Here is a 14,906-nt window from a genome sequence, read left to right as displayed (position 1 = left end):
CCATATGACATTTCCACAGTTACATATTTGTCCTTGAAAATATTCCTAGGTGTAGTTGTTGGGGGGCAGAGTAAAGGTTTACTTAGGAATAAGTGTCCACATGAATAGCATTTAGGAAGCATTGCTATTCATCTTCCAATTTGTGAGAAATTTTTCTATGAAACATCAGCAGTTACAGAGATTCATTCCAGAATATCAGAAAAATCCAAGGCATGACGAATACAATCCTTTTTCATATACCATTCTTGTTCCTTCTGGTGACTTCGACATAGGAGACATTTCTATGGAACAGGCAAAGTGCATTGAGAAGGGGATTTTTAAACACAGTCCCAAATGTCTTGGGTCAAATCATCTGGCAAAGAAAACTGAGAAGTATCAAGGAAAGAACTTAAAAACAATTCAAAGGCTCTTAGAAATTCTGCTCTGTTTTATAAAATTATTTACATTTCTCTTTTTGGTCATGGCAAAGTCTATTGGTACAAATAGCACAATCACAAAGTATTATTTTGATTTTAATAACTCACCTGATATATGCATATATTTATATGTCTGCTTATCTTCATTTCCTCAACAAAAGGGGAAATAAAAATATTGATCTATAAAATAAGCTGATGATAACACAATGCCAAAAATAGCTTATGTTATGTTAAGTGCAAGAAGTGAAGCTTAAAAGCAAGCTAAATTGCAACATATTGATTTAACATTTTACATACAAGACTTGCAATAAAATAATTCTGAGCTATGCTTTTCATTTTTAGTTTACTTTTTTAAAAACTACTCTATATACACATATCCAGTTTAACACTTGACAGTAGCATTATGAGGCATGATATAACTTTGGTACACATTGCAGATATGGATGGGTGATGTCTAGATGTGATATTCCTTCACCAGTGAGAGTACCGCACAACCAAGCAACCTGTCACCTGATCCCATACGCTCCCAACAGGACCTTCACAGTCCATCCCAGACCCCATCAGAGAGAGTAGAATCCAGGCTCATTGAATCCATATAGTGTTTCCTCTCTCAGTTCTCCTAGGTTCCACTGTCAGCTCCCCAAAGGTGGAAAAAAACTGCTCCATTTCTTTCTGAAGCATATCATTTCTTTTTTCTGCATCTTCTTTGGCTCTCTCGGCATTTCGCATCTTTATTTCTACCATTGTGAATTTTTTCCTTTCTTGATCTAGTTCATCATGAAGGGTCATCATTTCTGTTTCTAAAGTCAAGTTTCTCTGTTCTAGGCTGGAAATGGAAGGGAAGGAGTAAAAGATAAAAATAATTTTACTCATTTGAAATTCAAAGGATGCATTTTGTTTGTTTGTTTGTTTTGTTTTGGGGTCACACCGGCTGTGCTCAGGGGTTACTCCTGGCTCCGCACTCAGAAATCACTCCTGGCAGGCACGGGGACCATATTGCTGAGGTTCGAACCACCATCTGTCCTGGGTCGACCGCATGCAAGGCAAATACCCTACCTCTGTGTTATCTCTCCAGCCCTGCAAATACCATCTCTGAAGTGGTAGGAAATTGAAATGATTTCTTTTAAATCAGTGAATCAGGGGACAAGATATTAAGAGGTATTGTTTATTTTGATTTTAAAACTAATTGACAACATATTAAGAAGACATGAAGAACTCCTAAGATGTACTTACCTGTGATTTGACTGTATATTAATGAATGTCAGCTTAGAGGCCAAAGGGAATTTCATAGAGCATGGAAAGATAGATTCAGAGAACAATTGAAATAGCTAGTTTTTTTTAATAGCAATTTGGCTTTATCAAATAAAGAGCATGGGTTGCTAATTCTGACAAAGGTGGAAGACAAAGGGCAATCAATGTGCTTTTTATCAAAAGACAGAAATAATAGTGAAATTTTTATTGTTAGATGGAAGTTCACTGGTAAGAACACTTTTTGGGTCATTTAAAATACCCTCTTCTAAAAGTGATACAAAAAGAACCCCCTTACACTGACAAAAGGTTGAAATTACATATATCAAATACTTGAAATGTGGTGGGCAAAGGAGTCCATCAAAGTAATCTGTTATTTTTTATTCTCATGGTAGTATCTTAGAATCTTTAGATTTAGATCATTATCAATTTTTAGCTATCTTCCTATGGATAATTATATAATTTTAAATAACATCTTTAAAACTTAATGTACTTCAGAATCTTTATGGTCTAAAGGAAATAATTTATTGAATTTGAGTTAATTTTTAATTTATTGTTCAAGGAAGGGCAAGAACTGGTTTATTATAAGAATACATCTTGCTGGGGATGGAAAGAAAGCAAAGTTGTAAGGCTCTTGCCTTGCAAGTGGCTGAGCCACCTCATTCCTCAGCATCTCTTTCAGTCCTCTAAGCACCTTAGGGGTGAATCCTGAGTGCAGTGTTAGGAGCATTACAGGGTATGGCTCCCACACCGAAAGAAAACATTTTGGTAAAGCTTAGTTTTTGGGTGGGGCACAACTGGTGACACTCAGGAGTTACTTCTGGCTATGTGCTCAGAAATTACTCCTGGCTTGGGGGACCATATGGGGTGCCTGGAACTGAACCATGGTCCATCCTAGACTAGCACTGGCAAGGCAGATGCCTTACCACTTTGCACCACCACCCTGGCCCCTAAAGCTGATTTTTTGTTTTTGTTTTTGGGCCACACCCTTGACGCTCAGGGGTTACTCCTGGCTATGTACTCAGTAATCACTCTTGGCTTGGGGGGACCATAAGGGTTGTCAGAGGATCCATTGAACCGCCATCTTTTCTAGGCTAGCATTTGCAAGGCAGACCTCACCTCCAGCGCCATCAGTCTGGCATCTAAAACTGATTTTTTATTTCACTTGTTCTCAGCTAAAGAATTTGGCCCATATTCAAATTTACCATAATATTGTAATTTAATGTCTATTATATTTTACTCTGAGAAAATGAATATATTATCTATTTTGATTTAGAAGTAAGACCACATATTTCTATTTGATCTATATAATAATAATAATATTTAAAAACAAATCTATTATTCTTTTGTGAGGAAATACAAATTTTTTACATTCAGTAATCAACTTAGATACTATTTTGATCCTTTAATCACACTTCATATATTAGTCTAATGTATTTATATGTATCAGACATGTATAAAATTTCAAAATCTAATAACAGGTGAATGAACAAAATAGGAGCCCCCTACCACTGCAAACATGCACCAATGTTGAAAAATGTGATTTTAAACAACCGATAGTAAAGATTAAAGAAGATCGTAAAAATTATTTAGGTGTTAGAATTCCAGGGAAATACAAATTTAGAATATTGTATTCTATCTCTTATATACAAATATAAGAGGAGGTGAATTTAAAATAGACACCTTGGAATATCACCTTCTTCATGAAGAAAGAACTGTAATGACTACTTATGGAAAGTAACAATTAAATCAAAGGAAGAGAAGATTACTAAACAGAAAAAAACATACTACCTGAAAAAATTAATAAAAATAAGTAAAATAAGAGAAAGAAATGAAGAATGGATTAAGAAGGCTCACTTTGGGGCCGGAGAGATAGCATGGAGGTAAGGCGTTTGCCTTTCATGCAAGAGGTCATTGGTTCGAATCCCGGCGCCCCATATGGTCCCCTGTGCCTGCCAGGAGCAATTTCTGAGCCTGGAGCCAGGAATAACCCCTGAGCACTGCCAGGTGTGACCCAAAAACCAAAAAAAAAAAAAAAAAAAAAAGAAGAAGGCTCACTTAATATAGGGACAAGAGGTAAATAACAGGATAAGTTTAGACCAAGAATAAACCCAAGAAAATTCCAGAGAATAACATCCTGCTTTTCCCAAAACCTTTTATTTTACTACCTTATATATCTTAAACCTAATGCAGAATTTTCATTTGACTCCCTAGATAAAAGAACATATAAAGAGGTTTTGAGTCAGACACATACTATATATAAAGCTTCATGATTTTTTGCAATGTGTTGTGAGTAAATTTACTAGTGTATTATTTGTGCACATTAGAAAACTTAAGTCCACTGTGATTTTAAAAATTTCCCCAAATCTTATAGCTCAAAAAGTTTGGAAGGAGAACTTGTATTCCTGTTATCTCTTACTGCAATCAGTAGGGATCACTCCTAGTGTTCAGGGGACTATAAACAGTACTGGGGATTACATAGAGTTTGGTTGCATTCAAGGTAAGTGTGTTAAACCTTTACTAATTTACCACCCCCTACTCAGCCTATTTAACCTTCTCCAGGAGTCTTCCCAATTAGTAGTGGAATCACCCTCTCTGGTAATCATGAGATCCAGCTATACCTTACCTTTTTATCCTAGATTCATATTCTATCTTCTGTTTGGTCATTTCTTGTTTTAAGCTGGAAACTAGACTATGCAGTGCACTGTGGTTGTTGGTATTGTTGCCAACAAATGTGTCACTGTTGTCACTGCTGCTTGTGGCACGACTACTTCGACCTCCCACACTCCTCCGGTCACTTTTGTTTTCATAGTCTCCAGGGTGAGAAAGGTCATCCTGAGAAGGCCCATCCAAAACAGGGTCCTCAAAATTGCCTGCATAAAAGTCTGGTTCTGGACAGGTAGTAGTTGAGGATCGGCAAGAGTTGGAGTTCTCAGGAAGGGAGATTTCACAGGAAGATGTGGACCAGGTGGCACTGTCCACACTATGCTTGTCATCAAGGTTCATCATGGAGAACTGCTGATGGACATTGTCATAAGTAGATAGTCTATTGTGCTGGCCTGACTCTCCTGATTGCTCCTTCTGCTTGGTGTCCCTCAAGGTCACGTAGCCATTGGGCAGCCAACTCATGCTACGGCCATTCGTGGAGGGCCCAAGGGTGTCGCTGCTCAGAATGCCCATGCGCATGGTCCCATTTTGCACACTGTGTGTGCCCATTTTAGTACCAGGTCCCTTCAGGGAAGAGGCTCTCCTGGCTTGTAAACTCCCGTTGGGAGTAGTCTGAGCTTTCTCAAGTCCCTCTGTGTTACTGCTGCTGAAAGACCCATTGGTGACTATTCCACTGCCCTTATTGAAGGCTGGATTCTTTTTCACCGTAAGAGGCGGGCTCCTAGAGACATCCAGCTTATGAACACTGTTCCTTGGACTATTGGTTTTGGTGCCTGAGAGAGTTGTGGGTGACCCATTCTCCACATTGCTTCTTTGGGGGGACTCTGACTTGTCCCAAGAACATTGTCTGCCAGGACTATCTTTAGTATTATTGTTCTCTTGGTTTTGTATCTGACCCATGGTAGCTTTCTTCTGAGTTTCATTGTTATTGGTGGTCATTCCATCTTGGGGTTTGCTTTGAAGTTCTACATCTTTGGGAAAGAGGCGATCGTGTTTACTAATCATCATTGACATCAATTGCTGAACCACAACTGTGCCTAGAATTGCAGAGAAAGCCAAGTTAGTATGAGTGAAAGAGTTTTGCTTTAATTTTCATTTTGAATATGACTATTGAGGAGCCATGTCAGATAAACATTCAGCTTTATTAATAACAGCTTTATTAATCATTAGAAAAGACAGATATCAACATTTCTTGAGCATTTACTATCTAAGCATGAACTCTAAATAACACTACTTTAACTAGCTCAATTGAATTTTAAAATAAATATAAAATAAATCCATATTATCACTACTTGGCTAAGGTTAAGTTATTAAGGAACAGACTCAAGTCTGACAGCAGAATAAATTGACTTCAAATGTCAAGTGTTTAATACACATATTTTGATGAATGTTATATTTAACTATCAGAAAAATTCTTAGGAAGAGGTAATTTGGTTAATGCCTCAAATCATCAAGATATTTCAGTAATATGTTTAGGCTGAGCATATATCTAGATGATACACGATTTTTTAATTAAGCATGACAATGACTTTCAACTTGATTTTTTTGTTTGCTTGATTTGGGGCCACACTCATTTGACACTCAGGGGTTACCACTGGCTTTGGGGAACCAATGGGACCCAAGGGGATCGAACCAAGGTATTTCCTAAGCTAGGAAGCTAGGTAAGGCAGATGCCTTACCTCTAGCGCCACCTCTCTGGCCCCTTAATGCGATTTTTAACGCAATATTTAAAAGCTTCAAGTAATTTTAATGACCTCAGGCAGTACAGTGTGACAGGATCTCTTTAAATCCTCTTTTCCATAGAATAACAAAATGTTCAGAATAAACATATAAAGTAGTTAAGCTAAATATGTGGGCTAAATATATATATGAAGCAAATTATATATTTAAAAATAATTCACAAAGGTCATTAAATCAAGAAAAAATAATAAACAAGAAAAAATGGGGTTGGAGAGGTGGTGCAAGCTGTAAGGCATCTATCTGCCTGTGCACACTAGCCTAGGCTGGACCATGGTTTGATCCCCCGGCATCCCAAACCAGGAGCGATTTCTGAGCACATAGCCAAGAGTAACCCCTGAGCATTACCAGTTGTGGCAGAAAAACCAGAAAAATGAAGAAAAAAAGAGAAAAAATCCTACTGAGAGGAAAATATGATATCCAGGGTTCCAAAATTTATATTATTTAAAAATTATTGTTTTTAAAAATATTATCCATGCAAATAAACAGAAAATGATGGCCATGTACAGAAAAATTGCTTTATTTACTGGGAAAATACATCAGTTATTTAAATATGGCCTAATAACTAAATAAAATGGTCTCTAAGGAAGTCAAAAGAAAGTGGTTTATCAACAGAATGATAGCACTATTCTGAAGTACCTAGAATACACACCAGATATACATCCAATACCCCACAATTAAATAACAGAGTGTAACAGGATAGGAACCTCAAACACAGTAATAATCACCATATACTGGGGAGTATAGCCCAAAACAAAGGAGAGAGAAACAACACAGAGCCCAACTACACATTATATCAAAAAGAAACGAGCAACAACAGAAACAGCAGCATAGAGAAAACAGGTAAGTAATTATCGTTTTACTACAAAGGCCCATACTAATTTACCAGGGATCATATACAGGATTACAGGTAAAGATTATGATGGGAACTTACTGAGTCCGATGGAAACACTTCACAACATTATATTTGAATGCCTTAACCTTACCACATTTAAAATAACCTCTCAGTTTTTCTGTCCATAGGGGTTCCTGGATACAAAGTGCGAACATCCTATGGTGGTACCTCGGTGCTCAGTCACATGAGGCACCATACTCTTCTTGAAGCATGAAAATGGCCAGATAAAACTCTTTAACTTACCCTTTATCTCTAGATTATGCCTTCTTTTAGGACCTGAAGCACAGGACCAGCCAGACCACCGAAGCAACAACCGAGACCTACGAATTTTTACCACAGGGCCCAAGCATCTAACCCTTTCAACCAAACTAACATGCCCTTGCTCTTATAGCCTCTCTTTTTATTACTTCGTATTTTTGTTGCTTTTGGTGTTTGATTGTTGGTTTGTTTTGTTTTGTCTTGTTTTTCTTATTCTCTCTTCTTGTCTCCCTCTTCTTCCACCTTCTCCTCCTCACTATCATCAACTCAATCTATGTCAAATAAAAACCACATGGTTACCTCCTCTATAGGAAAGGAATGCGGATATGTAAGGTGCTGTTGACAAAACTGAAAAGGGTAAACACCTATATAGATAGACCTCACTAACATAATGGTCAGTACTTGAGACACGAAACCTATACATACCCAAAAGTTGATCTATTAAATGTTTCCTTTCCTTACAAGTACTATACTTAGTACTCAGCGCACCTCTTGCATTCCACACCTCTCTACATTAATATACACCTGAGCTAACTTCTATATGTTTATATGTGTGCAGGAGCACACAGAGACAGGAATTCTCCTTAAGGGACAAACCTAAACCACAAACAACTCATACCTATACCCTATGTAACCTCTCCCGCGGCCCCCCAGAGACCTCGTCCAGGCTGGGGACCACAACAGTTATTCATGGTTCACGAAGGGGATTCCGGAAAATTTAACATACACAATTAACCCTGCGTTATCAGAAAAATAGCCTGAAAGGCAGATAGATTACTAGCCACCACTTAAAGAAACAATTTAAAAAGGATCACTTTCTCAAGTAACTGAAACCTAAAACTTCACGTTTCAACCCACAAAATACAAAGAACTATAGAGAAAATTCATAGGTCTACTGCAGTGTAGATAGGGAGAAATATCTATGCAAGTCTCCAAGCCCATCAAAATGCTTGAGCCTGGTTGTGAGGACCTAAAATCAACACTCAATTTATTAGCAACAGAAATCAATGCAGCACTAGCCAGTGAAATTAAGCAAACAATAAACGAGATATTCAACCACTGTCAATAACTTTCAAAAGATGAAAGAATCCATATAAATGGGACTAGCTCACTAGCTATAGTAGCAGAACCATACATGAAGAGAATGGTATAGAAAATTGAAGACAATTTACAAGCCAGCACTGGTTAAAAAAAGGAAGAGGCAAAAGGATGAAAGAATATATAAGGTTCTTAATGAATACAGACAAGAGAAATGCTCTGAGAATTAGAAGAATATCAGAAGGTGAGAGAAAAAAGGGAAAAAGGAAAAGAAAATGGGAGAGACTATAGCAGAGAACTTCCCTACTCTCTAGAAAGAGGAGGCTGCACAAATCCAAGAGGTCAAGAAGACTGCCAAGCAAAATAGAGTCACACAGTACAACACCAAAACAATATTCATAGTACTGTAGACCATTATTATTAGTATTATAAGCACAGAATCTCAATAAAAATAAAATATTTTCTATATTTTATAATATAAATGACTTCGAATAGCATGCAAAATAATCTCTGTGCATTATTTAAAATACACTATGATAAGAAAAAAGGTAAGCTACATATTACTTATGTTTATTTCAAAATCTGTCTAATTTTTACTAAGCCAGTTTATTGAAATGACAAAGGCAATTTTATTTTATTCTAAAATTGAATAACCATGAATTAACATTTTCCAAAGTTACTAATGATTCGGATTTCAGGCATAGAATGTTCTAACACAAAGCCCTCCACCATTGTTCCCAGTTTCCCAAGAAATCCCAAGTCTCCCTGTATAGCAGCAACTTTTTATTTTTCTCCCTCACCTCTCTATTCCAGTTCTTCCCTTTTAGGCACTGTGGTTTATAAACTGCTTCTGATATTGTATCATGCATTTCACTTTACCTCTTTTCAGCACACAGTTTTCTGTTTCAGAGTGACCATTTCTTCTAATGTTGTTGTAGTGGTACCTTCCCTAATCTATCTTATATTTTCTGGTGGCAGCCTTCCTATGAAGGATAAGTTCTCTTTATATCTACTGCCTCTGGGTATTAGAGGAAAAATTTTGGAGAATAAAATCATTGCACATAGGCTAAATTCACTCTTAGATAAGGCTTATATTACAATCAACTACTTCAATCTCAGAATATACTGATGTAATTATGATGCTTCAGAGTAAAATGTGTGCATCATGTTTAGCCACAATCTAATTTCTATGGACAACAACCAATCTTCAGGTTTTCTTTCAGAGTTAATTGTCTAAAATAAAATAACCCTTTGTTAAAAAAAAGTTTAAAAAATCCAAAATGAAGATGGTTTTAAGGCTCAAGAACACTGTCTTTCCAGACCTTTTCCCCACAGTGTCTACTTCTATGTGCTGATATACTACTGTACTTATCTAATTTTCTTAGACACCTTTCCATCTTGAGTAAAATAGTTTTTCTCTTAATGGAGTTTTTTTTTACCTTATCTTTTATATAATTTCACCAGAACATATTTGAAATTATAGCTTGGTAAGAGTGATGAGAATATAAACATAGAAATTTGAATTGATAAGCATTTCAATGTTCATTCACTAATAAAACATGTCTGACATCTTTGTCTATAATAGAAAGATCTTCATTCTCTATTTTGTCTTTTAAAAAGGTCAGGTTGGCCATGCATATATCAGACAACACAAATCACAAATCTTAAAACACGATAAAAACACTATAGTCACTTCTTTTTTTAATTATTAGCTATTTCATTTATTTATTTATTTATTTATTTATTTTGATAGTCACTTCTTAAAGCTAAAGGGATCAAAATGTATATGAACTCATACTAAGCTTGTGTATATCCTAGTGATGAACAAAATATATAAAATAATAGATAAGTTAATATATAATACAAGTGATAATAACACTCCTCTTTCTACACTGGATGAATCAAATAATAAAAAGATCAATAAGGAAACATGTTTTAAAGAAATGGAAGAGATGAACCTAGTAGAAATAGGAGGGGGTCCTCCATGATCAAAATATTGAGTGCATATCCTCTGACAACTATAATCTGGTTCACACAATTCATCTCCATAAAATTAAGAAGATAGAGTTACATCAACTATCCTCTTAGAACACAGTGCTTTGACAAGAGAAATTAACTACCAGTAGAAACTTGAAAAAAAAAACCTATCAAACATTCAGAAATTAAACATTGTACTACAGAAAAAGGAAATCAGCTAAATAAAAAAGATTTCCTGAAACAAATGAGAATAAATAAACAAATTACCAGAAAATCTGACATATAAAAATAGTAGAGTTAGACTGAAAGTTTATGAATGAATTCATTATGAAGTAAATAAATAGTCTAGCAGCAGAAGTTGAGTATCTAGAAGTCCAAAAAAGAAGCCCTAATGTAAGCAGATGAAAGTAAATCATAAAACTTAGAAGAGAAATTAATAAAATGGAAGGCAAAAGAGGTAGTACAACAGATAAGAGTCCATGCATTGCACATGATCTATCCAGGTTTTATTCCTGACATCTTACATGGTCCCCAAGCCCTACCAGGAATGATTACAGCACAGAACCAGGATAAGCCCTGAGTAGAGCCAAATGTGGCCCCCAAAACATAAATAAATTAAAACAATAACTACAATGTAATAAGATCCACTAAATCAATTTAAATTTTTTAAATAATGAAAATCTCTATATCAGAAATGATAGGATACATGTCACAACAAATATTACAGACATTCAAAGGACCATCATGGATTACTTAAAAAAATGTCTTAAGGCTTTTAGATATTAGGAATGTAGTTTGGTGTTAGGATCCATGTTTTGAATATGTAATACACTAGATTTGATTCCCAGAACTACAAACAAGCTAAGAAAATAAAAAAAATAACTTTCTTGGTTTATTTTTGCTTTTATTTCATGTGCTCGAAATAAAGTGCAGGATCTCACCTCTACAAGGCAAGAGCTCTACCAATAAACCAAATTCCAGCCAGAAATTACAATATTTTGTATATTACTAATACAGTAATATTTGGTGTTTCCTCTAGAACCAACTTCTCAAAACCCCCATTTAACTTGTTTAAAATAACTTTTGAATGCAGGATGCTGTTTCTAACTCTTACTGAAATAAAGCCCAGATGTGTTTATATAGTAAATAGAGTCTCCTGAATATTTGGTTTCTCTGAACAAAGTTTCTCAGAATGGATCAACTGTGGATTAAAATAAATATTTGAATCACTTTAATATTGAGCACTTTTATGTCCTACTCCTATTAATAGACAAAATTATTTTACTGCTCCATTTTTTTTCTGTTTAAACACTTATTTGGCTACTTGCATATTCACCCTTCCACATATTTCACTAAATTTAAAGAAAATTACATTTCTTATTATGTATCAAGTTTCTTATTGAGAGAAGAGGCAATGAATTCTTTTGGAATATTAATCCAGTGCCCAAAATAAAAGAAAACTCAGAACTCAAGATTCTGTTTCTTAGTCAAGAAACTGCTCTTTTTGCTGTTGAACAGTGTAGAAGGGATGAGGGTGTGGTTTACTCTGTGATTTTTTGAAAAGAATTTCTTTTAAGAGCATCACACAAATGTGCTCGCTTCGGCAGCACATATACTAAAATTGGAACGATACAGAGAAGATTAGCATGGCCCCTGTGCAAGGATGACACGCAAATTCGTGAAGCGTTCCATATTTTTACTCAAAAAAAAAAAAGAGCATCACACAAGTTCTTTAACTGTGTGTGTGTATGTGTTGGACAGTTCTATGCCTATCTATTTTATTGTACATATTGTATATAGTCCCTGTTATATATAACCTTTTATTTCCCCTTCCCTACTCCCAAGCATTGCCAGGTGTGGCCCCAAAACAAAACAAAACAAAACGATTAAAGTGGGAAGACTAGGTGAAGCTGTTCACATGTAAACTTCCATCTATAAGATAAATAAGTACTGAAATTATAATGTATAACATAAGAACTTAACTTTGCTCTATTTGATAGTTGATAAGAGAACATATCCCAAAATTTCTCATTACAAGAAAAAAATTAACATTTTCTTTTTGGGTATCCATTTAAGATTATGGAAGTGATTAAATGTATTACTAGGGAAGTGCTAAACATCTTAACTTTTATTGTATGTGAAAAATAATTTGAAGTGTAAAAAAATTAGAGAACAAAATTCTTCCACATTTTAACTTATAAATGGCAGCATGTTATAGAGGATAACATGTATTTACCTCTTGAAATCTAACAAAAGCAAAATTATCTTTAAAAGTGTTAAAAACATTTTCTGAAAATTATATTGCAATTAAAAGTGAATTATTTTCGTCAAGTGTGATATTTTCCAGGTGATATGTGGGACTTTCAGTTATTCTTAGAAGTCAAGCGTAAGGTCATTTTATAAATGATTATGCTTAAAAGCTCAGAAAACCTACTTGGCAAACAAGTTTTTCCACTTGAAGAACCTGAATTAAAAGATGAAATGCATTATTTTCTAAAATTTCTCAGAATATAGTCCTATCAGCAAAGACATATCTTATACTTTTAATGGGAGAGTGACATGACCATCTTACTCACCCTCCATAATGGTCAAAGGATCTTCCACTTTGGGGCGCAAAATATTAGGGCCAAAGACAGTGGCCAAGTTCTGTACACTCATTTTGTTAACTCCAGAATGGGACTGTACTTCATCCAAAAACCTATTTGGCATAAAAAAAATGAAGAAAATACACTGAGATAAAATTTGTCAGCACAGGAAAATGAGTCATTGAGAATGTATGAACTTCAGTACATTCAAAGATGAGACACACGATTATTTAGATAAAGCTGTTGCTCAAAAAAAAAGTGAAGAAAATACATGGGAAATTATAGAGGATAAGATTTGAGGGGTCATATCCAATATCTTCTCTGTCCTGATTGGATCTGATTGCCTTTGTTAGTAAAAGAAATAAGCATAAATGGGTAATTTTAAACTCACCTTGAAATTTAAGACTGTAGATCTCTTCTAAAACTAAATATTAATAAGTATAAGAACGTATGTACAATTTCTATTTCAGGAAGAAGGAATACATTTTCCAGAAGTAATTTGAGAGCTTCAAATTTAATATATTAAACGTGAGATCAGGGGCCTGAGTGATAGCAAGGTGGATAGGGCATTTGCCTTGCATATGGCTGACCTGGATTCAATTGCTGGCATCCCATATAGTCCCCTGTGCCTGCCAGGAGTAATTTCTGAGCACAGAGCCAGGAGTATCTCCTCAGTGCCACCAGTTGTGGCTTAAAGAAATTGAGATCACTATGATCTGTGCAAATACCAGGACCTCTAACAAAGGACTGATTCTAACATTGAGCAGAATGTTTCTTGGCACCATAAAAAGACCTTGGGGTTTGACAATGAGCATGTTCGGAGACTGTAGTAGTTCCCATGACAATATACTACAAGGCTGGAGAAATACTGTATCTCCTAGGCCAAGATAATTTCCTTTCTAATATTCCCCAATATTTACTGTGCCTATGCAAAAACAAAAACAAAAACAAACAGAAAAACAACCCAAAGCAACAAAAACAAAAACAAAAAAACTTGCCACACCAACCACCTCCTTTTTTTTTTCTTCTTTCTTTCTTTCTTTCTTTCTTTCTTTCTTTCTTTCTTTCTTTCTTTCTTTCTTTCTTTCTTTCTTTCTTTCTTTCTTTCTTTCTTTCTTTCTTTCTTTCTTTCTTTCTTTCTTTCTTTCTTTCTTCTCTTTCTTTCTTTCTTTCTTTCTTTCTTTCTTTCTTTCTTTCTTTCTTTCTTTCTTTCTTTCTTTCTTTCTTTCTTTCTTTCTTTCTTTCTTTCTTTCTTTCTTTCTTTCTTTCTTTCTTCTTCTTTCTTTCTTTCTTCTTCTCTCTTTCTTTCTCTCTCTTTCTTTCTTTCTTTCTTTCTTTCTTTCTTTCTTTCTTTCTTTCTTTCTTTCTTTCTTTCTTTCTTTCTTTCTTTCTTTCTTTCTTTCTTTCTTTCTTTCTTTCTTTCTTTCTTTCTTTCTTTCTTTTTTTGTTGTGTTTCTTGTCATTGCTTGTTTTAGTTAGGTTTTCTTCACTTTTCTTTGGTTTTTGGGTCACACCCAGCAGCGCTCAGGGGTTACTCCTGGCTCTATGCTCAGAAATCACTCCTGGAAGGCTTGGGGACCATATGGGATGCCAGGATTCGAACCACCATCCTTCTGCATGCAAGGCAAATGTCTTACCTCCATCCTATCTCTCCGGCCCAGATTTTCTTTTTCTTTTTTTTCTTTCTTCTTTTAAATCTATATTTATAGCTTCTAGATGAGCTCCTCCCAGCTTCTTTTTTTTTCCTTTTCCCAACAGAACCAAATAAATTGAATCACCTTGTTGTGCCCCAAAAATTGAGGGAAAAAGAAAAAAGTGGATGGTACCAGGAGCAAGCATTGACATGAACATGGAAATAAAAAAATGATCATACCTAAACACCAAACCCAAAGTCAATGACAACAGAATCAAGATAACCGAATCTACATCAAGCTATACGCAGAGGGAACCTATTACACTAGCAGTCCAGGGGGCAAAGGGGTGGTATGTGATGCATGCTGGGAACAGGGGTGGAGGAAAGACAATACTGGTGGTGGGAATGCTCTATTTCACTGTCACTATGTATGTTAAATATAACTGTGAAAG

At 35.3% G+C, this 14,906-nt stretch overlaps 1 protein-coding gene and 1 non-coding gene across 6 annotated transcripts in view; one reads left to right on the top strand and one right to left on the bottom strand.

Annotated features, from left to right (window-relative positions):
* Positions 1 to 407: 407 nt before the first annotated feature.
* Positions 408 to 14,906, bottom strand: part of ARHGAP24 (Rho GTPase activating protein 24) — a 361,899-nt gene continuing 347,400 nt past the window's right edge. For all 5 annotated transcript variants that reach the window (XM_049789754.1, XM_049789755.1, XM_049789757.1 and 2 more), the window contains 3 exons: positions 12,813 to 12,934; positions 4,291 to 5,368; positions 408 to 1,242 (listed from right to left, as the gene is read on the bottom strand). In XM_049789754.1, the coding sequence (XP_049645711.1) occupies positions 999 to 1,242; positions 4,291 to 5,368; positions 12,813 to 12,934 (1,444 nt within the window). In that variant the 3' untranslated portion in view covers positions 408 to 998. The remainder of the gene's footprint in view (positions 1,243 to 4,290; positions 5,369 to 12,812; positions 12,935 to 14,906) is intronic.
* On the top strand, positions 11,828 to 11,934 carry LOC126032893 (U6 spliceosomal RNA). The gene has a single exon (XR_007504054.1). It is a non-coding gene; the product is annotated as a U6 spliceosomal RNA (small nuclear RNA).

The sequence above is a fragment of the Suncus etruscus genome, chromosome 16 (genome assembly GCF_024139225.1).
Source record: "Suncus etruscus isolate mSunEtr1 chromosome 16, mSunEtr1.pri.cur, whole genome shotgun sequence".
Taxonomy (NCBI): Eukaryota; Metazoa; Chordata; class Mammalia; order Eulipotyphla; family Soricidae; genus Suncus; species Suncus etruscus.
Note: the sequence above shows the minus strand (reverse complement) of the source record. Positions and strands in the feature narration are given on the sequence as shown.